The sequence below is a fragment of the Ailuropoda melanoleuca genome, chromosome 8 (assembly GCF_002007445.2).
Source record: "Ailuropoda melanoleuca isolate Jingjing chromosome 8, ASM200744v2, whole genome shotgun sequence".
NCBI classification, from domain to species: domain Eukaryota; kingdom Metazoa; phylum Chordata; class Mammalia; order Carnivora; family Ursidae; genus Ailuropoda; species Ailuropoda melanoleuca.
Genome location: NC_048225.1, coordinates 62,431,687 through 62,454,344, shown reverse-complemented (window position 1 = coordinate 62,454,344; position 22,658 = coordinate 62,431,687). Strand labels below are relative to the sequence as shown.

Sequence of the window (22,658 nt, the reverse complement as noted above, 5' to 3'; positions counted from 1 at the left end):
CTTTATTGCAGGTGTCAAAAAAGCCAACACAAGCCAGTTTAAGCAAAAAGGGGTATTTGTTGGTTCTTGAAACATAAAAGGCCAGGGCTATCAGGCATAGCTTGATCAGGGCATCAGGTGACAGCCTTAGCGCCTAGTTTCTAGCTCCTTGCTATCTTCTCTTTCATATTGATTCCATTCTTAGACAATAAGGGTTCTGTTTTCACCCTCTTACATTTAAGATCTACAGTTAAGACTCTCTTTCCCAGCAAAATCTTTTTGTGTCTCATTGGCTCTGGGTAGGTCACATGCTCACCATTGAACCAATCACTGTAACTGGGAGGATGTGATACAAAGATGTTCAAAGGCAGCCTCCAGCCCTGGGGTTGCCTGTCAGACCCCTCACCTCTGACCGATGACTGCTCTCCATAGGCAACACGGACCCCAAACTCATGGGGTAGAAAGTGGGGCTCAGGCTGGCAAATTAGCCCAACCCTCTACTGTGAAGATGAGAAGACTGAGGCCCAAGTGGTAAAGGAACGCAATGCCACAGAGGTGGATGGTTTCAGTCTGCTCTTCCCTCCACCAGAAGGCCCCTGGAACTGAGCCTCTGCAATCCTTCCTTTGGCCCCCTGAAGTACTTATTAGGCCACACTGTGCCCTGCAGCCCAACACCAGGTTTTGGGCCTCTTTCCATAGCTGCTGAGAGGGGTTTGAGTCCTAGAGTCTTTGCTTTCAAAGGAGGGATCCACCAGGTATTGAGCAATTGCCCAGGACCTATGCTATGCTTCCACAGCTTGGGGCACAAAAGTAAAGCTCTGTACCATCAGGCTTGGCAGAGGCAATTAATGTACAGGAAATAGAGACCACAATGTGGCAGATAGGGGGCACCCGCACCGTGCTACCATAGACCAGAGAGCACACAGTATCCTGGAGGTCAGGGAAGGCTTCCTGGAAAGGCAGCCTGAAGGGCACACCTCAGAGCCCAGGGCCTAGCGTAATACCTGACACTAAGGAGGCACGCACTAACCATTTGTTGAATGAATGAATGAATGAATGAATGACTTAGGCACTGTGAAGGCCATCTTTTCCTTTGGACTTTCTGAAACCGGTTCCCGCATTTAGACCTCTGTGGTCATTTCCCAGAACAAAGCTGGGAAGGGAGGGGGAGGATAGGGAGAGTAGGATGGAGGAACTGGCATACTGGGAACTGGGTATATATTTATTTTGATTGGGGTTAGGGGTCTTTGCTGAGTCAAGAAAGAAGTTTTATTTTTATTTGGAACGAAGTTCCCAAGGTGATAGGGTGCTGATCCTGGCTTTTCAGACAGGCTGCTCCTGGGTGGCCATTGACACATCTCATGTCTTGGACAAAATATCACTTGTCCGTCCTTGTCCTTGTCCTAAGGAATGAATGTCGTCAGACACAGAAACCGGAAGATCCAAGGAAGAGGCTGTTGGCTGAGATTTGGCCCCACTTTTGGCTTCTGGGAGAGTCTCCACGTATAGTGAGGGCAGCACCAGCTGTTGCCAGGGTCCCACCAAGCTGGCTCAATTCTTCTGGCCTTCTCCCTGAGATAAGACCACAGTTCCCAGAGGCCTGCCTCACAGGAGAGGGAGATTCCCGGACCCCCAATATCAGAGTCTGTCCCCTCATCAGAGCAGGAGTTGGGGCACGTGTCCAGGTTTGGCTTCGGAGGCTTTGACCACTTTGAGCACACTAGCAGCAATTTGGGAACTGCTTTCGCTGGTTTTCAAAGTGGAGCTGGAAGGGCCAGTGGGGCTGCTCTGTGGCTTCCTACAGGATTTAAGTGAAAGCTGCAAGTCCCATTGATAAGGGAATCCTAAAAGTCGCTTTGCAAAGTACTCCTAGATGGTCAAACAGAGGCACGTAGGTGGCAGAGGAGGAGGCCCTGTTTTTGTGAGGTTTCAGTTGGTAGAATCCTATGGGGAAAATCTGCATACCTGTGTGTCAGAGAAGACAGGAAACCCACTTACATCATCAAGAGAAAAAACTCAGCTGTTAACCTGGGCAAGCTCAGTAGGAACGGGGCAGGTGAGGCCATCTACTTGCATATGCAGCCGCCCAGATGATATGTGCTCATATTGCTTAAGTAAGAGGAAAACAGGTCCTTATTTTCCCCACTTCTCACATGAGGAACTCCAAGGACATGATCGGGCCGCAAGTGAAATAAGCCCTGGAGGGGTCATTTGACTTCCCAAGCCTTCCTCAAAAACCAGGGTTTGAACTCTTAACAACTCTGTATCAGAGTCTGTGACATATTTTCTTCTACTCTCCCACTTACTCATTCATTTATTCATCTATTCAAGAAATTCTGGCAGATGAATTATATGCTCGCCCTGCCATCAAGGAGCCCACTGTTTAGAACATGATTCTTAATAAGTGTGTCTGAGAAGCGGAAAAAGGGGGGTTGAGGGGATAGTGTGCCCAATGCGGGGGGGCCTCGTCAGAGTTCACTGGAGGACAATTCACACTTCTGTACCCTGGAGATTTATGCTCTGTTAGTTAACAGAAATTTGCCATATGCTTTAGGGGGACTGGGTAGCAAAAAGGCTGAGAACTGTTCATGCAGTAAACAGATGATTACAAGACAAGGCAGAGAGCCATGAGACAGGGGAGAACATGGGCCTGTCGGAGTCCAGAAGAGTGGCATCAGAACAGGGAGTCAGGGCAGGCTTCCTAGTGGAAGAGACATTTGAACAGAGTACTAAAGGATGAACAAGAGTTGGCCAGGGAATTCCCAGACAGGAGAGTCCACATGAAGGTTCAGAGCCTCAACTAGCACATGCTGAAACAAGGACAAATAATGCCTAAGTAGTCCATGATCAGGCATAAACTGTGCTCTCTAAGTAATTTTTCAGGACACCAAAGAGACTCTTTTTTCCTTTAACAATTCCATCATTTATTATGCAAGTAAGTCATGCTCATTGTGGGGGAGAAATTGAAAAAATACAGATATAAATATTTAAAAGGTATTAAATTGATTTTATTCATAATTCCACTTGAAGATAACCACTTTTAACATTTGGGTTTTAACCTTCTGGACTTCCCTCCCTAATAGATAGCCATAATCTATATCTATTTCACATAAAAATATATATAATTTTGAAATGAAAGTACAGTCATACCACCTGTTTTCCCCCCAATTAATATATTATGAACAAAAGTGATCATGTCAAACTATGCATTTTAACCATCTTGGATAGAAATGTTCTGAAATAGAACTTGCTCCCCTGTCTTTTCAGGGAGCCAATACCAGAGCTTTGCTTCATTCATGACCACCAGCTTTGGGCTGGGCTATAAACTGGGGTTAAACTCAGTTGAGAAGGAAGGTGTCAGAGAGTATGTGCCAAGCTGAGAGCTTGTATCTGCTCTTTAGAATGTGGCTGCTTCCTTCCTGCAGTCAGTTGTCCCTTCTCGCAGCTTTTAGGGGCTGGCAAAGCAGAAAACCAAGCCTGTAAAGTGCATGGGAAGGAGTATACCTAGGTTGTAAGTGAAGGCCTGTGTGGCATGAAGCAAAGTGACGTTTGTCAATCAATATTCTTTCTCAGAGGCAAGTAAAAGAACATTTTGTAAGTATCTGCTATGTGCGGGATACATGCTTTATTTTATATAAATCTCCTAACAACCCTTTGAGAAAAGTATCTTAGCCCCATCTTCCAAATGACAGCCTGCTCCCAGAGAACATTCATTGCTTTGTCAAGGGTCATGGAGCTGTAAGGGCCAGAGCTATGCTGGAACCTGGTCTATTTCACTTCCAAACTCCTGCTTTTTTCACCATACCATATCTCATGCTTGCTACCAAATCTTGTGCTGGGTTTGGATTGATCACATTGTCAGAGGCATGGCCACTGGAATGGTGAGATGCTTCTGTGTGGAGCAGAGCTTGGTCTCCCCCAAAATTTTTCATGATTTCAGAACTGAACAGTAACTGCTCTCATTAGATGGCACCAGTACTCCCTTGCCTGCCACACTCTGTCTTCCATAAGAAGGGGCAGGACAGTCCAACTTATGTGTTAGAGAGACTTCTCTGGCATCTTGTAGAGAGTGGCTGGAAAGGACCAGACCAGAGGGAAAGAGAAAAAGAAGGCTGTTGCAGTGACACAGGTCACCCAGATCCATGGCATGGGTGGTGGCCAGGGGAAGCAGGGAAGCACTCAAAGGCATGTCTGAACTAGGACTGACAGGACTTGGAATCTAATTGATTGTGGGAGTGATGGAGAGGGAGGAGCCATGATAACTTCCGGGTTTTTAGTCTGAGTACCATTCAACAGGGTACAGGAGGAGTGGGCTTGGGAGAAGGCAGGGCTGGGGAGGGGAAGATATGATGGATCTTGTTTGGGACATGGTACACCTAAGGAGCATTGTGCAAAGGTAACTGGCGATCAAATCTCTGTAATTCTGCTATTGGGGGGTGATATTAAAGTCATGTGTATTCCTTCTGCACCCTAGCAGGGGTGAGGAGCCGAGCCCCGGACAGAGAAGCTCAGTGGTGAGCTGCTAAATGTTTAACAGCTGGCTCTCTTGGACGAAAAGCCTTGATATGGAGCATTTACTGATTTACTGATTTTGGTGGCACCATGATCAATTTCAGCTACTAATTCCACATCACTGAATGTGAAGTTGGAAAGAGATGCACAGTAGCACATCGTTATATAGTGTCCCCCCCAGATACAATAGAACTAAATCATCTCAAGAGTACAGATAACAATAAGATGCAGCAAAATAATTAGGATGTGATTTTTGTGGGCATTTATTTCCTTTGTTTTTAGTGTAATTTAATTGTAACTTAATTCTTAATTAGAAATAATCACGCCTTGGATAAACCTCATTGGCTACAATACTTCTACTGCACAAAGCTGTAATTCAATTTTTAATGATGCCTGTGTTTAACAACCAGCTCACAAAACTCTTGACAATTAGCACACCACTGGAGAAGCTCCAAGAAAGTACAAGTGGGAAGATATATAAATCTACCTCCTTGTCAGACAGGCTGAGGGACTCCCCAGGGTCACACATCTGGGAGGGCAGGGTCAGGCCCAGGACCTAGGAAGGGGCTCTTGGTCCTCTATGCTTCCTGATGGCCCCTCAGTGCCCTGGTCAGCCACACAGATCCGGGGAAAACCGTGTGGTCCTTTACCCCAGGACGATGATTCATGTCACCCTGGAGTTAGTGACTCAGGAAAGAGGCTGCCGGGCGGCCTGGAACAAAGAGAACCGGGCAAGATTTATTTCCGCTAGCAGCTAAATGGGAGGCTCAGATACTTTTCTGCTGTTCCCAGTGCCTTTGAACTGCCTCTGATTGAGCAATTGCACATATTTCCAAGAAGAGAAAATTTTTTCAAGTGGACTTATTTTTAAAAAAGAATTGCTGAAGTGAACAAGCTGGGGAGGAAACCTGGGGAGATGTTTTGGCTGACTTCCCGTCATGGCTGGGGGGTGGGCTGGGCTGGAGAGAGGTCTGCCCTGGCTTCACCATTTTTCAGGGGACCTAGAACCTGATCCCAGGAATTTCAGGGTTTCACCAGCCCTCTTTCTCCAAAATGGCACCCAAGGTCCAAGGAGCTTCCCGAGTACCAAGGAGTTGGGGTGAGGAGGGTGAGCTCATGCCTGCTATCATCCGCCCACTTGACAAGATGTCCACCATGCTTTCTGTGAGTTGTTGGGTCAGTAGGTCACCGCTGAATCAGCCTTCTCACGGCACCCTCAAGTCTGGCAACTCTGCTGCTAGCTACACAGAAATGATTGTACCATGTGCCCCCTGCTCTCACCCACCTATCCTCCTAGGATGCAACCAGTCTTGTGAGGCTGTCTGAAGGCCTTGTCTATCAGGTCATTACAAATAACCATTTCCTCTCTTTGGGGTCTTTTCCACAGGGTTTTGTCTGGGAAAAGGGACCCAAGACCTCTCTACACTTAGAGTTCGGGACTTTCCCCCTACCTCTCCCAGGGAGCAGGGCACAGGCTCTTTTCTAGTGCCTCACCAGAGTCCATACTCTCATTGCTTCTACATGGCCTCTCCTGTCTGTCCCTTGCCCCATAATCTTTTACCAGTCCTGGGGGTGGGGGGAGACTTACTCTTACTTAGGATGCTTTCCCCAAATTTCTTTTCTGTACCCTGAGCCCTCTCCATTTCGCTAAGGGATAGCCTTTCACTACATAGAACACAGAGACAGACTCCCTTTTCTCTACAGCTTGCTGCTACACCCCTCCCCGAGGCAATGAGCATGGAATGGCCTCCCTGTTTGTGTGAGGGGAAGGGAGGGGTCAGTTACTATTTTAGCTATCTCAGGTGTCCCCTACTCCAGCCCCCTGTTGAGCACAGCAGGTGCCGACTCTTGCACTCCTCTTATTGGGGCTGGCTCAGCCTCTCCTCCTGGAGGTGGTCTGGCACCGGTCTGAGCAGGAGTTGGTTCACTCCTGGGGCTGGGATGGGCTCTGAATCAGGGAAGGAAGGTACTGCCAGCCAACAGAACCTATAAGAAATCCTCAGGTCTGGAGAGCATGGCTAGAGGGTGCAGACCCCAGGGGGTGTTGGGAAGTGATCAGGACCAGCCTCCCTCAAGCCCTGCCAGACGGCACCCCCTGCGGTCCCAGTCCCTGGACCAGAGGGATTGTGTTGAAGGCAAGAAGGCATTGGGAAGTCCCTTCCGGCCCCTCATCTTCCCCCCTCTGTTACTTCTTTCTTCTGCCCTTCTATACGCCACCCTTGCTCCCCTGGGACTGACCACAGCACAGACCTGGGACAACCACAGAACAGATCTGAGATGACCAGAGCACAGATCAATGGCTGACCACAACACAGACCTGGGACTGACCACAGCATAGATCTGGGATGACCACAGTACTGTACCCTCTCCCTCTAACCCCACTGTCTGCCGCCACTGGCTGCCCAACAGCAGAGTAAATGTCAGAGTGCATAGCCCCTGATGGGTTTAATTCCAATGATGTCTGATGGCTTGTTATCTACTTGTTTGTACAGAGAAGTCCTGGCCAGGCCAGGAATGTATCTCCTTTACCTGCAAGAGATAAAGCTGGAATTCTGCTATTCAGGATGAACGGCAGACTGTCCGGGCCTGGTTGGATTTTGATGATGCCATGGCTCAGAGAACTCAGCTGACCTTTTCAAAGAGTGGGAAAGGAACTCATTGAGCACATACCATGTGCCAGCATCTTGCATGTATTCCCTAAGTTAATCCTTGCAACAACCCTAAAAGGGGCTCCATTTTAGAGATGAAGAAACAAAGGCCAGGGGAGACTAATCCAGCAGGGAAGAGACAGAAAAGAATTAGAACCTAATCTTCCAAGTTCCAAAGCCCTTTTGCAGCATTCCAAGGTTAGGAAGCAGGATAGTGTTCTCCTGAGTTCAGCCCTGTTCAGGCTTGCTTGTCGGATCTAGGACCCAGCTCTGAAGCTGGCCAGGCCCAGGGACCCACAGAAGTGCCTTTCAGCACTTTGACCTGATCTCTGATGTCCCAGATTTTCCAAGTGTGTCCGGGACTGCCCTGGGGCGAGACTGGGGACCAGGGAGCCCCCTCTCTCTCCCATGAGAGTGACCACAAGGAGGAGGAAGATTGGGAGGGACTGCCAAAGGATGCCTGCTTTCACAGCATGGACATGTTTGTTTATCATTTACCAAAAGCAACATGCTGATGTCTGTAGCAGGGCCTGGGGAATAGGGGTTCTGGGACCTTCTCTGACGGCCCCTCACTCACAAGTATGGCTTTGATTAAGTCTTTGCCCCTGTCTGGGCCTGTAAGAGAGGAGCAAGAGGCAGGACTAGGTGACTGGTCCTCCCTGTCACCCTCTGAATTTGCAGAGGGACTGAGAGAGATGTGTGTGCAGTCACCCCAAACAACTCCCTTCATCAAATTCTTCATCTAGAGATAGACCAGTGGTATTAATAGCAACCTAATCTCTTTCAAATTCTTTGTGTTGCTAAAATGAAAGCAAAAATTCAAAGCTGGAAGAACAAAAAAACTCCCTTCTGAGAATTCTGAGTCACTCCAGAAAGGTCAGTGGAGTCTGGGTTAACCCGTTTTTTTCCCAGAAGGGCCTCTGGCTCTTCCCTGGACACCCAAAGATTAACAAAGAAAATGTGAGAGCCACTCAGCTTGTAGACTGTGCTCCTGGGACACTGTGGTTTTCTCTGGGCTGGTCGCAAGGCTTTGGGAGAGCCATCCTTGGGGCCATTGTAAAGGCCACTGCTTGCTAAGACCACCATCTGTGAGCCTGTGGGCTTCACCAGTTGGGGACTGGGGAGTCAGACAGACCTCATGGGTTTTGTGACTTTGGGTAAGTTTTCAGGGCTCTGTTTCTTCATTTGTAAAATGGGACTAATAATGTTAATAATAATAGTACTTATCCGGTTTCTGTAAAGGCCCTTGCTGAATCATGAGCCCTGATGATGCTCGCAGGGACACGGGCAACCCCCACAGGGGGTTGGAGGATGGAGGTATTCTGTCAACTGTGGATGGGCATGCCTATGTTTGAATGGCCACTCCATCAGAGCAAGCCTCTCCTGCCCTCTCCCCATAGCCCACAGGGGGCAGAGCCTATGCAGCTGATCTAACAAGCATGGGACTTTCTGGGATGAAAGTTTTAAGGCAAACAAATGGACAGTTGTATGAATGGAGGAGTCAGAAGGCATGTGGATGAATGGATAGCCTGAGAGACAGATGGATAGGTGAATGGGTGGATCTGTCACCCTGGGCATCCTACAACCTCAAACTGTGGGCCCACACGTTTGCCCTCATAAGGCCCCTGCCTGACAAGCTGCTGCTTGCTCTGCCCTGCCCCCCCCCACCACTCATGGCCCCACTGGGAATGCACATTCCAGTTCTCTGTGGGGCAGGTTCCTATGTTGGGTTCTACCGTACTTTAGCGGAACTCCAGGTGGAGGAGGCAGCGGAGAGGAGGGGGGAGATGATGGGTTTGGGGTCAGACCAGGCTGCTTCATAATCCTTGGCCTGGCGCTTATTAGCTGTGGGATCTCAAGCAAGTTACTGAACCTCTCTGATCCTTATTTCCTTAATACGTAAAATGGAAATAATAAAACCCATTTCACAGGGGTTAAGCAAATTATCACTTGTAATATACCTAGCATGGTATTTGACACTCAGTAGACAAACTAGAAATACATAATAAATGAGAGAATGAAGAAAAATATACTAGCTTGCTTTCTTTCATGAGCATGGGCAAGGGTAGATAAAATATTTAAATATGGATTAAAGACTTCTGGCCTTGTCAGGCACACAAATGATTGGAGAGATATCCCAGCAGAAACTTAGATAATTTGCACCAGGTACAAATGTTACTGGACCCAGTTAAGTTGTTTCCGTCCTTTGCACCTCAGTTTTCCTTCCTGTAAAATGGGCCAAACTATATAGTTAAGCACTGGCTAGGGACAGAATGAGTAGAATCCGAAGAGCTGACTGGCTCTTGACAATGACTCATCTAACCCTTTACTGACCAGGCTAAAGAGGTAGTTCTAAGGGCCCTGAAAATGGGTTAAAGAAGGAACGGCTCAGAGACCAAACATTACTAAATATTTTTTCCTTTTATGGGTTGGTGCTCTAGATCACCACTTCCTGCAGATTATACCCTGACTTTGCTGTGATGGATGCAGGGTCCACGTGCCCACAAGCTCCAGCAGAACCCAGATGTCACCCTGGGGGAAGGACTCTGCTGTTACCTTGCTATTTTAAGCAGGGAGTTTATAATAACGGACGGGCGAGCGAGCAAACGGGGCAGGAGCAGCGTGAGAATGACCTCGGCAGGCGGGGCGGCTGGGGCTCCCCCTGAGGAGCTCGGGGTTCTGTCTTGTCAAGTGTGGGACCACAGCCAGTCTCCACTCTGCTTTGTGCTACAGCAGCTGACATCTCTTAGTGCTTGTCTCACTTAATTCGTTTCTGTTTTGCTTTGCTTTCTGACTGAGGGACTGACTTAAGGTCTTTCTTGAGCAGGAGGTGGAAGGAAGAAAGTGGAGGGTCAGAAAATGAGATATTTTTTTATGTGACTTTGGGATACCATGATCCCGGAATCCTATGAGATGGGACCATTACATTTGTGGTTTGTTGTGACTAGGAAGAGTCCAGGATTTCAGCGACTCCCAGGGTTGAAAATGGCCCCTGGAGTGGGTTAGGAATCAAGTGACCATTGCCCCAGCCTTTGCTGGAACTCTCCCAGGAATGGGGAGTTCATTACCTTAAAAAGTAGCCTGTTTCATCTCAAATAGTCCCAACCACTAGACATGATTCCTTTGCCTTGATCTGACCTTTCATTCATTGGTCATGCATTTATCCTTTGGGGACAATACAATTATAGGAATGACTTTCAAATAGCTGAGAAGCGATTTTATTTTTCCCGCACCCTCTCTTTTCCAGGCTAAAGATCTTTAGTTCTTTAAAGACAAATTCTTTCTTCCTGCATATTGCTTTCCCCTTTTTGGAACATGTCCCAATTTGTCTGAATCCTTCTTACCACTCAGAGTGCAATACACTTTGTGTAGATTAAGGTGGAAAGGAAAGTAGAACTGTCACCGCTCATGTTTTGGGAACCATATTACTATTAAGACAGGCTGGACCTGCACATACATCCATCATCACTTAAGAGGTTTCTAGGGAAGTGCACCAAATTCCTTGGTAGAACTGGGGTTTGTGGATACTCTTTTACTACTGTCAACCCTGTGACCATATACTTTGTCCAGCACCACTGATGTCACAGCTGTTGAAATCCAAGTAAAGGTGACAGAAATTAATCACAGAGCCAATCTTTGGGTAAATCTGATGCTCATTTCATCCATATAGTGACTGCTTGGGACGCAAGACATAGTATGCCCTGGCCCTATAGCTCTCATTCCCAAGAGACAGGTTGAATCTGTCCAGTAGGGATTCTCCCTTCCTGTCTCACCTTTCCCCCTAGCTATTCTGTTCAGAGAAATTTCACTCAGCATTTCAGTATTCATGGCTCAGCTCAAACACCATTTCTAACATGGAATCTAGTCTAAAACTATACCTCACCTGTCCCAATTTCCATAGTTGGGGATCCTTTTCTGAGATCCTGCCACTTCTCACTTTTGAAGTCTTAACGGTTATACCGTTTTATACTGCCTCCCACCACTAGACTCTGTGCTCCTTGAGGGCCAAGACCACATCTTCGTCATCTTTAAGTCACCAGCACCTAGCAGAGGGCCTGGTAGGGCACATATAAAGTCAGTGTGGTGAATGAACGAATAATTCAGTTCATGGATTTCCTACTTGTGATGAGATTTCTTGAATTGACCAACAGAGGTCACCCCAATTGTTTGAGAGCTCAGTGGGGCTACCTTTCCACTGCAGAGACTGACAAAAGTCAAGATGGTGGTCTCATTGACCACCATCATGGCTAAAGTTCTCTAGTTCTTTAAATATAAATCAACAAGCATTTTTTGATGAATCTTCTAGTTATCCATGATGAATCAGACCCTTTGATTCCTTGGGGAGCTCAGTCAAAAGTGTGTGTGTTGGGTGGGAGCATCTGTCAGAGTTGTGGCTGATGTCAGATCTGAGCCTGCCCACAGCCCTCTGGCTCCAGGCTCTCAGGCCTTTCCTGTGGGACCAGAAGAATATCTAGTATCATGGGAGGTGGTGGGGCTTTCTGACTTCCTCCTACAGTCTCTTGCAGTTATCACCTTACATAGGACCTAGGACACAGTAGGTACTCAGTGTTCTTTGTTTCTCCGGTGTGTATCCCAGTAGCCCACTGGCTGTGGCTGAGGTCAGGGTCTCAGTCAGGCTGAGGTCTGACTAGCAGAGCAGCAACTTCAGGGAATCTCTGAAGTTGTAGACCTAGGCTGGTTCCTGGTTCTGCAGGTCCCTGAAGGCTTCTCCCACCCCTTTAGGAAAGGGGACCGGGAGGAATTTAGTGGGGGAAGAGGCTGGGTAGAAGCTTTTGGACTCTGGCCGAGCTTCCTGGGCTGCAGACCTCCATGCAGGTGGCCTCTGTGAGCACCTCTGTGCTTGGTGCTCAATATCATTTTGTCCTTAGAACATTCCTGCATGGGAGGCATTCTTATCTCTGTTCCTCTGATAAGGAAAGTGAGGCTCAGAAGTGAAGCCAACGCTCAAGGCCATGTAGCCAGTGAATGGCAGAGTGGGGACTCAAATCCAGATATAAGGTTCCAAGGCCTGTGTTCTTTCTACCTTGCTATCCTGCCTCTGCAGATTGAAACCTCACATTACTGGACTTTTCTAAGAGGAAGCAGAGGAGCCAGGCCCATTGATTCAGGTCTGTTGGAGAGATCACAGTCCTAAACAACATGAAAGAATAGTTACTAGTTACAAGTCACAATAATTAGTAGTTACAAGTTAGTATAAGTAGTTACAAATTAGTAGTTGTAAGTAAACCCTAAGAAATTTAATTGTATAACTGGCTAGTCCAGAAAGAATTCAGGCTTCAGACGAACTTTGATCAGGGATCCACCTTCTTTTTTTCTGCAAGTGTCTTGGCTCTACTCCCCTCTCTATGTATGTCAGTTTTATCCTCAGTTTGGACTTCCAAACAGAAACAAAATGGCATCGGTAACATTGGGTCTTACGACTGTGCACTCTACCACCCAGAGCAAGATAAAGCACCTGGGTCCCAGAACACTGCAGTGTGCTCGTTGGTTTACACTGGACCTATTCTCTATCCCTGAGCCAATCACTGTGGTGAGACAAGTGAGATTATGCTGACTGGTCGATCCCAGCTGGGCCTCAAGGCTGCTACACCATGAGACAGGATAAGCCTGGCTTCTGGAGAAGCAATGAAAGGTTGCTTGTGGTGGGCACTGCAGAAAGTACACAAGACCCACCCGGCTGAGCCTCTAGAATCACAGGCCCGGTGAGGGTTGTCCTCAAGTGAGAGAGCCCCGTACTGAGGGTCAGGAATGCCGTGGAAGGACACGAGGTCAGCCACGCGGTAGAAAGTCACTGAGGGTTGTCCTCAAGTGAGAGAGCCCCGTACTGAGGGTCAGGAATGCCGTGGAAGGACACGAGGTCAGCCACGCGGTAGAAAGTCACTGAGGGTTGTCCTCAAGTGAGAGAGCCCCGTACTGAGGGTCAGGAATGCCGTGGAAGGACACGAGGTCAGCCACGCGGTAGAAAGTCACTGAGGGTTGTCCTCAAGTGAGAGAGCCCCGTACTGAGGGTCAGGAATGCCGTGGAAGGACACGAGGTCAGCCACGCGGTAGAAAGTCACTGAGGGTTGTCCTCAAGTGAGAGAGCCCCGTACTGAGGGTCAGGAATGCCGTGGAAGGACACGAGGTCAGCCACGCGGTAGAAAGTCACTGAGGGTTGTCCTCAAGTGAGAGAGCCCCGTACTGAGGGTCAGGAATGCCGTGGAAGGACACGAGGTCAGCCACGCGGTAGAAAGTCACTGAGGGTTGTCCTCAAGTGAGAGAGCCCCGTACTGAGGGTCAGGAATGCCGTGGAAGGACACGAGGTCAGCCACGCGGTAGAAAGTCACTGAGGGTTGTCCTCAAGTGAGAGAGCCCCGTACTGAGGGTCAGGAATGCCGTGGAAGGACACGAGGTCAGCCACGCGGTAGAAAGTCACTGAGTTGTCCTCAAGTGAGAGAGCCCCGTACTGAGGGTCAGGAATGCCGTGGAAGGACACGAGGTCAGCCACGCGGTAGAAAGTCAAGAAACATCCTCCTCTTCCTCAACCCAGGCAAGGAAGGCTGTGTGGTACAGTGAAAAGAGCCCTGGCCTCAAAATCAGGAAGATCTGGATTCAAATGCTTGGTTCTTTGTATGATTTTGGCAAATAGCTGCCACTCTCTGAAGCCATTCTCTCTTCTATAAATGTGAATATTAATGCCTGCATCAGAGGTCATCATGCAGATTAAATCAGGTGATGTTGGAAATGATCCTGGGATGGTGCCTGGCACATAGTAGGTGCTTAATAAACGATACACAGGTACAAATCTGATCCCAATGGAGTGTCCTCCATTAGCTATGACTCTGAGGAGTTTGAAGCACTTTTCTCCCTTCTGGGATAGCTGTGTTTACTGTAAGGACCAAATTAGATGGAAAATCTCTAAGGTCATCTCTGACTTTGTAAACAGAGAAAATGAACAGGAGGAAATGCAATTCCAAATGCCCTTTCCTAGCCTAGTCCAACCTCTGGTGTTGATGCAAACTCAAGCAGGCTTTTTCTGCAGCTCATGGCTCCTGGAAATGGAACCCAGCCTGGGTCAGGGATGGGAGTGGATTTGACTTGTCCTTTTGGCGTCTCCTCAGCCTGCGGAGCCCAGGCCTCTTGGAGCATCTTTGGGGCTGACACTGCGGAGGTTCCGGGCACACGTGGCCACTCCCGCCAGGAGGCTGCCATGCCCCACATTCCCGAGGAGGAGGAGCCCCCTGGAGAGCCACAGGCAGCCCAGAGTCCCACCGGCCAAGTAAGTGCCCCCTCCTTGCCTGCAGTTAGCCTGGCCAGGGCCAAGCCAAGTGCCCTGGGCTGGTGCCACATCTCTAAGCCTGGCCAGAGGGTTTGCTGACAGCTTGTGCAGGCTGCAGTGGGCACCTGGTGAAGGTGTGTGGCTGCCACAATGAGGAATAAATACCCAGAGTCCATTTGAATTGCCCAAGTCCCCCCTCCCCCCATATATCCTGAGAGAGGAAACTCCTAGGCTATGTCTGACTGAGGTCTCCTGGGAGGTCCAGCCACTAACCCTGCAGGCACCTTCCTAGAATGGAGAAAGACTTGAGGAGAGCCGTCAGCATAGAGGGCCTTGTCATGTCAGGGTTGTGGTTACCAGCAAAAGGCCATTTAAACTGATTCCACTTAAAATGAAGATCAAAATTTTACAGTAAATAGTGGAAAAGATTTTCAGTAAAATTGTATTATAAAAAAGAGAAATGATTAAAAGGAATTAACTTAAAGAGTCTCACTGAGATTATATTGTACAAATGAAATTATGAAAAATTATTTTAGCTAGACATATAACAAAAAATTGACTATGCACTACTTTTTTAGAAGGAACAAAGAATTAATTGTGTCGATTTTGGCATTGGTATATCTATTCTTTATACCAACATGATGATCTGTACACATGAACCACATCGCTCACATTTTACTTTACAGCACCTCTGTTAAGAGATTGTGTATTTAAAATTTAAGGGCTTCATTCATTTTTCCCAAGGACCTCTATGGATCTTTCAATATGCAAATCATTTTCTCATAAAGAACCTATCTTGCCTCATCATCCTTGTAATTTTTTCTTTGTTAGCTTCTCCAGCTCCATCTGCTCTTCACTGGTCCAAGACCTTGCACGTGAAGTTTTCCAACACTATGTTCTTTGATTTCATGAACTTTGCACTTGTTTTGCACTTATACCACCCCATTATATCTGACAGATGTCTGAACTGACCTCAGCCCAAAGGGACAGGCACTTGTTAAGTGAGGAAAGAATGTATGAGTGAGCATTAATTTGGTAAGCGGGCAGACTCTCAGTGAACATTTTCATGTTAGGATGACATTTGTTTTCTTGTATGTCATAACTGTGGGAACTCAGATAGTAAATACTTAGAAAAGAATGGCTTCTTGTATCTCCCTATCCCAAACTCATGGGATTGAGATGTTGCAGAACTTGGCACACGTGGGGAGCCCTTGAATTTCTAAATGGCAGTGAGCCAAACCCCCTTGCATTTGGCCACAGGCAACCAGCTCAGTGTTTTATTGAACCTCTCTTCCAGGAATGTCATGAGCCCTGTGCGTGCTGCTTGTCAGTTGCTCTCGTTGGCTCTAGATTTCTCCTCTGCTCTTCTATGAATGATGTCTGGTCTTCTCCAAAAAGGGTGCTCTGTTGCTGCCCCTTTTCTACCACTGCTCCTAACCAAATGTGGACAATTCCCTTAAAACATTGGTAATCGTGGGCTATAAGTTTTAGCCAACAAAAATTTTGTTAATCCACTGAAGGTTTGAAGATTAAAGAAGAGAATGACAACATAAAGCGAAACATCCACATCTGATTCAAATGCTCCCTCTCCCTAGTCGTGACTTTCCCCAGTTCTGTCCCCATTAGCATCCTTACTCCCTAGCCCTGGTTTCCTTCTTACCATGACCCTTCCTGTCTGACCCCTTCCACCTCACTAATGACAATAGTGTGCTTAAGCCAGTTTCTGATGCAAAATCTGGCTCCTGAATCCTAGCCAGCTCCCCCAAACAGCTGTCATGCCATGCTCCCCAAGAATACAAGTGTTCCTAAAAAAATAAAAATAAAAATAAAAGATTGACAAAGCTGCAACTCCACTGTTAGTGAAGACATCCTTTTATACTGAGTTTAGTTTACCTTTAGTTCATCATCTCACCTCTCTAAATAAAAGAACCTTTAAGCCTTCTCAGGAGACTAAGACAAGATAGCACAAAAGCCTGCTGGCCCTTCCGACCATCATGACTTCAAACCACATCTAGGTACAGCTCCACTGGGTCAGAGGTGAGTGTGAGTTTCCAGGCACAGCCAAGCCAGCGGAAGGAATCCATGAGCTAACCACACACTTGAGGGTCAGAGAGCCCTAGCTGAACAGCAGTAGCTCCAGATTCCAGCTTTCCACAAGCTCACTCCCCTTGTGACCTTGAACCAGAACCAGACTTCTATAACATGAAGGGGTAGGCCACCATGGCCTCTGAAGATCCTTCAAATGCCATGATTCTATTTCTGTGCTTGTGGGAAGTCAAGACAATACAGGGAGTGTTTGTGGTACCAAGAGCTTCTCCACTGCTGGAGCCCAGCAGGAAAAGGACCCATGAGGACTTTAGGTGAGCTGATGCCCAGGTCCTATTAGGGAGGACCATTAGCACAGGATTTAAGAATGTGGACTCTGGAGACAGACCAAGCTGGGTTCCTCCACATCCTGGTCAAAAGACCTCCTGTGAGCCTATTAACTTTTCTGTGCCTCTGCTTCCTCATCTCTTCCTCAGGACAAGTGTTAGTGACTGCCTCCTAGACTCTGGTCAGCCCAGCCCTCTAGTACCTTTTCTGGTTTGAGGGACCATGGGGCTGTGGCAGGTTAGACTCTAGACTGAAGGTGACATCAGATTCAGTATCCTTTTATTCTCTGCCCTTACTGACAGGCACTAGGCCTCCCTGAGTTCTCTCGAAGCCCAAGGGCATTGTCAGTGAAGAGCACCTCCCTCTTTGCACCCATCAGACAACCTACATTGGTCTTCTCAGGCAGCCACAGCCTCAGGGGAGGGTCAGGCCTTGTGAACAGGATGGAGCCTCCAGGGGCTGGAGCCCAAGTCAGGAAAGCAGGGTTGGCTAGGAGGATTTGGCTAAAATCCCCAGTACCGTGTGAACTCCCTCTCTGTGAAGCAGGCAAAGAACCAGAGCATCCTTCTGAGTTTACAGCTCCCCTGGGTCCAGCCCTACTTCTAGTTCCTCAAACCCCAGCCCCCATTTCCCATCGCTGACATGAACACTAGCTGAGACCTTCTCACACAAAAACACAAAAGCTGTAAACCTAGATCCTGTTTTTCTTTCTGCATGCGTGCGCGCACACACACACACACACATACACACACTTGAGGTCCCTAATCAGAAGCTGTAATCAAGACCCACAAAGAAATAAAGCTTCTGGACAATGCGCTCTGTGAGGTTGTGCCCTGACTGTATTTTCTGGGATGGCTCTAGAACAGGGAGGGGCTGAAAGGAATGAGCTTGTGGCTAAGAGGTTCTGGCAGGAATAAAAGCTGTCAGAACATAAGCCTGGGACCTTATGGGACCACAGAATGACAGAGCATCAGAGCTAAAACTAGAACAGACACTAGATCTCATCTAACACCCTTCCCTCCCAGGCAGGCAAAATTCTGCATAGTGTGAGCCCCCAAACAGTTACCTGGAAGCTTGTTAAACCTGGATTCCTCTGCCAGCCTAGGCCTATTGAATCAGTCTTCTGGGGTGGGTCTTGGGAATTTGTAGGACTAGCTCCATATGGGGGAACTCCCCACCTCACAAGGAAGTCTGTGGTGTGGTTGGCCAGCTCTGCTTCCTGGTCAAGCTGGAACTTCCTCCCTGTGACTCCCCTCAGTTCTGCCCTCCACAACTGCCTATAGTGCGGTGAAAACCTACAGATGCAGGAAGGCAGTTTATGCATCTTCCCAGAGTCCCCTTTCCCCTGTTCCTTCAAGCTTTGCTCCCAAATCTCTCCTCCGGGCACATACCCACCTGTCTCCCCCTAATCATAGGGCACCAGACCTGGCCTCAGGGTCCAAGAGGCTGCAAGAACAGGATATCACCCATTCCTTGGCCTGTGACCAGCAGCCATATCAAAAAGCTGACTCGTTGGAACAGCATGACTTCCTCAGAAGTGCCTTGCAAGCCTGAGTGTGCAAAGAAGTTCGGGTTAGCTCTAACAGCTGGTTCTAGTTTCCACCCAGAGAATCTCCATCCTCTTTCAGGGTTTCTGGAAGCCCCCAGGTGCAGGTCAATGTGAACTCATAAGCAGACCTCCATCTTTCACATCATCTGTTCCAGTAGCCCTCCTTCCACCGCCCACTGACTAACTCCCGCCCCCATCTCCATTGTCCACAACACTTAATAATAATGCCAGGCACTATTCTACTGTATTAACTTATTTAACTTTCAATCAACTTTATGAGGTAGGTATCATCATCCCCATTTCATAGCTGAGGAAGCTGAGGCACAGAGAAGTTAAGTAGCTTCCTCCAAGATCATACAGCTCATAAGCAGCAGGCCCAGGGTTTGACCCCAGGCAGCCTGGCCCCAGACCGCATGTTCTTAAGTCTCTACCCTGTACTAAGTACTGTTTCCTCTGGGAACTCTATGAGAACCCCTGGTGCCTGAGACAGGGGGACACTGTCCTGTGCTCCCAAAGTCCTTGTCTGAGATGACCAACCTAGACCCTGCAAACGCACTGCCATCCACACTCCAAAGCACTACAGGGTCTTACTTCTGCTTGCCGTCCTCTCAGATGCCTGAGCCCATGGGGCCAGAAAATACAGCTCCGTGTCACACATCCTGCTGAGACAATGTGCTGCCTATGCCTTCTTCATTCTTGTTCAGCCCTTAGACAATAACACAGCCCAACTCGATGCACGCTGACTTCTAAAAACACAGACCACCATGCAATTCCTGTTTCAGGCCACACACGAGTTTCTCTCTACATCTCCCTATGTTCCTACTTGGTGCTGCACTTTCTGCTCCTCTAGACGATGTGATGCTTAACCCTGTTAGCAGCATTTTGTTGACGTAAGAGCACTCAACTAACCAATGGCATCCCCGCCCCCACCCCCATCCCCACCTCCAATTTTTAATTAACTGAAATTAGGTTGGAATGTGCTCTGGAGAATCAGCGCTCTGTGTGTGGCCCTAACAGCAAGGGATTGGCTGTGGAGCTCCTAGAACCTCGGACCAAAAAGCTGCTGGACCTCCTCTTTTGGGTCAGAATTGGAGATCATGGTTGCTCTGCCATGACAAATCTGGAATTCTCTCCCTGTTTGTGTCAGCATAGTGAGAGACCCATCCTGACTTACCACCATCAGTCAGCGGGCCAGACCCAGAGCAGAGCCTGCTCAGCTGTCCTTTTAGAAGAGAAAAATACCAAGCAGGCTTCCCCAAGCAGCCAGGGAAGTCTGGAAGAGACAGGACATGCTTCCATTTCATAGGGATGCCAGGTATAGGTAGTGTGGCATGTGGAAAGAGCTGGGCTTCACATCCCTGAGTGGGACCTGGGGTGAGTTACTCATTTTTGCCTGTTTCCTCATCTAAAGGCGAGCCTTACAGTAATAGCTGCGAACAACAGCGAACATTTAAGGAAACTTTCCTACGTTCCAGACACTGTGCTAGGATAGTTGTACACTTTATCTCACTTAATTTTCAGAACATCTCTGTGGGATAGGTACTATTGTTATCCCCATTTAGGGATGAAGACTTGAAGCACAGAAAAGTAATGTGTACTAGCTAATACAGCTAAGTCACTGAGTCTAGAGTCAAACCCCAGGCAGCTTGACTTTAGTTACCAGAATAATATATATAAAGTGCCAAGCAAGGTTCTCAGCTCACAATAGGTTGTAAGTCCCTAATACAGCACAACATAGTTTTTAAAAAGTTTTTATGTATATTACTGCAATTGATGCCTTAACCCCACTGTTGAGGACAGTGGTCATCATTCCCAGGGAACTGGAAGTTCAGAACAGTTGGGTATAATACCCAGATGCAGGGAAAGAAGCTAAACGTGGGGCTCCTACGATGTTCTAAGCTAAACTCTTTGTATTCATTATCTCAGATAACCTTCATAATGCCCTATAAGTTAGCTATGACTATACCTAGTTTACGGATTAGGAAACTAAGGCTTGGGAGGTTAAGTCAGTTGTCCAAAGGACATAACAAAGAAGGGACAAGACCTGGATTCTACTGCTTCATGGCTGAAGGTGAGGAAATGGGGCTAGAATTATTGTTTTTTTTCCTTCTAGTCCAGAAAATACCCCACTATACCACAACAGAGTTTGAGCACACAGGAAAGGTATAACTCTTCAATCACACGTGATAGGCACCCAATAAATATAGACTTGAGTTGAATTTACTCAATACAGTTGACCTTTGAATGATGTGGGAGTTAGGGACACCAACCCTGATGCACAGTTGAAAATCCATGTATAACTTTTGACTCTTAAAAAACTTAACTACTAATAGACTACTGTTGACTGGAAGACTTTCTGATAACATAAACAGTCATGAACACATATTTTGTATGTTTTATGTATTATATACTACATTCTTATAATAAAGTTAGCTAGAGAAAAGAAAATGTTATTAAGAAAATCATAAGGAAGAGAGAATACTTTTACAGTACCATACTACAAAAAAAAAAAAAAAACAAACCACCCACATATAAGTTCTAACCCACGTTGTTCAAGAGTTAAATGTAAATGTTTATTGAAGTCATTTAACAAATGTTTATTAGCATTTAATAAAGTGGCCTAAGGCCCCACTCTCAGAGAGTTCAATTCCCCATGGATTTACAATCTAATGACAACCTCTTTCTGATCTGATTTGCTTTGTGTTCCGCTTGTGTTCTCTTCTCTGATCATGAACTGGAGGATCCTTGGTCTTGCTAACCCCAGAAATATCTAGAACTTAACAACATGCTTTACCATTTAAAGTAGATTGCCAGCTTTTCTCTTCATTTTATCCTCCCTTGGCTGTTCAGGCCCTGTCTTCACTGGCCAGCAGACTGGGGTTCTGTCTACACCTCCCTGGAGACCCCTTGGGAAATGTGTGAGAAAAAGGTTTGGGACCTAGAGAATCAATGGTCTGTAAGGAATGGGATGAAGACAAAATAGATAGTGCACGTAAAACCCTGGGAACCTGATGACAGCTGTGTGGGGTGGGGACATGCCCTCACCTCACCTGATGAGAACCCTCATGCTAGGCTTCCTAAGTGACAGGCGCTGCTCTAAGCACTTTACGTGCACTAACCTCACAACAACTCTAGGAAGTACATATGATTATTATTCCATTTTACCAGTGAGAAAGCTGAGGCAGGTAAGTACATTCCAAACACTAGAAACTGGCTAGTACATTGAATGTTCAATTGAGGGTTTTGAATTCATCGCCTCATTTCCATTTATTATTACCTTTTGTAAGAATAGCCTCAATTAAAATCTTCAATGAAATATCTTCAAATGAATTATCAGTAAAACGTTAGTATCTAATGTACAAGATATTGGAGCCATCTACTGGGCACCTACCACGTGGTTTCATTCCCTCAAGGTAGATATTATTATCTTTAGTTTATAGAAGAAGAAAGTGGGTCTCTATGAGGGTAATTATCAAAGGCCACATAATTGCATTGTGTTTCAGTAGAGATGCAAACCCAAGTTTCCTGCTTAAGTGTTTCTGTTAGCTTTGCCTCCTTTCTTAGCTCCACCCAGCAGTAAACCAGTGTTCTAGACACCAAAGGCCCCAAGCATGGGGAGGGCAGTTGCTTGATGCCTCATTCTTTATGGAAAAGCAGCCTGGAAAGGGCCAAGAGGACAGTTCCACCAGGATGGCTTCTAGTGGTTCTGGTCACAGAAGAAGAACTCCGAGATTGTAGCTGTGGAAGTGCCAAAGAAAAAGCAGAAAGTGTTTTGGAAGTGTTGACTGTTATAGAAGGTCAGAAATGTATATTAAAATTCTTTGTCTTTAGTTCCTACAGTGAGCAAAGAAGTAGCTTACCATTTTTTGTTTTTCTGATTCTCCTGTCTCTTGTCTTATGCTACAAATAAGCCACTTAGGTCAGGGACTGTGTCTTTTATGTGTGTCTCTCCAATTCTCAGCAGAGGCTCTAGTATGTGGTGGGAGCTCAAGGAAGGATGGATGAATGGACAGATGGGCAGGTAGGTGGATGGATGGATGGATGGATGGATGTGTGATAGGCTGAGTGGATAGGTTGAGTGGATAAAATGCCTGGATTGGAGAGGAAGAAATGGAGAAACAGGAGGAAAAGAGGGGAGGAGGAGAGGATAGAAGATGATAATAAATGAATGGCTCAGTGGGTGATACACTCTCCCTGAGTAGGACTAATAGACATTGCATGGATTTCCACACTCCTGGTGTCTGTTGGCATGAGAGTGAAAACAGTGGTGAAGAAGGCAGGATAATCCAGTGGTTGTTGATCCCTGGCTTCTAGGAAT

At 47.1% G+C, this 22,658-nt stretch overlaps 1 protein-coding gene and 1 long non-coding RNA gene across 8 annotated transcripts in view; one reads left to right on the top strand and one right to left on the bottom strand.

Annotated features, from left to right (window-relative positions):
- The window catches only part of LOC105236217, a 161,925-nt gene that overhangs the window by 4,152 nt on the left and 135,115 nt on the right, over positions 1-22,658 (bottom strand). The window lies entirely within an intron of this gene.
- Positions 1-22,658, top strand: part of IRAG1 (inositol 1,4,5-triphosphate receptor associated 1) — a 143,550-nt gene that overhangs the window by 34,147 nt on the left and 86,745 nt on the right. For 6 of the 7 annotated variants that reach the window (XM_034666562.1, XM_034666564.1, XM_034666561.1 and 3 more), the window contains one exon: positions 14,261-14,418. The exons of the other annotated variant lie outside the window; for it this stretch is intronic. In XM_034666562.1, coding sequence (XP_034522453.1) covers positions 14,261-14,418 — 158 coding nt within the window. Of the gene's footprint in view, positions 1-14,260; positions 14,419-22,658 lie in introns of those variants that run through there. 7 annotated transcript variants of the gene reach the window in all.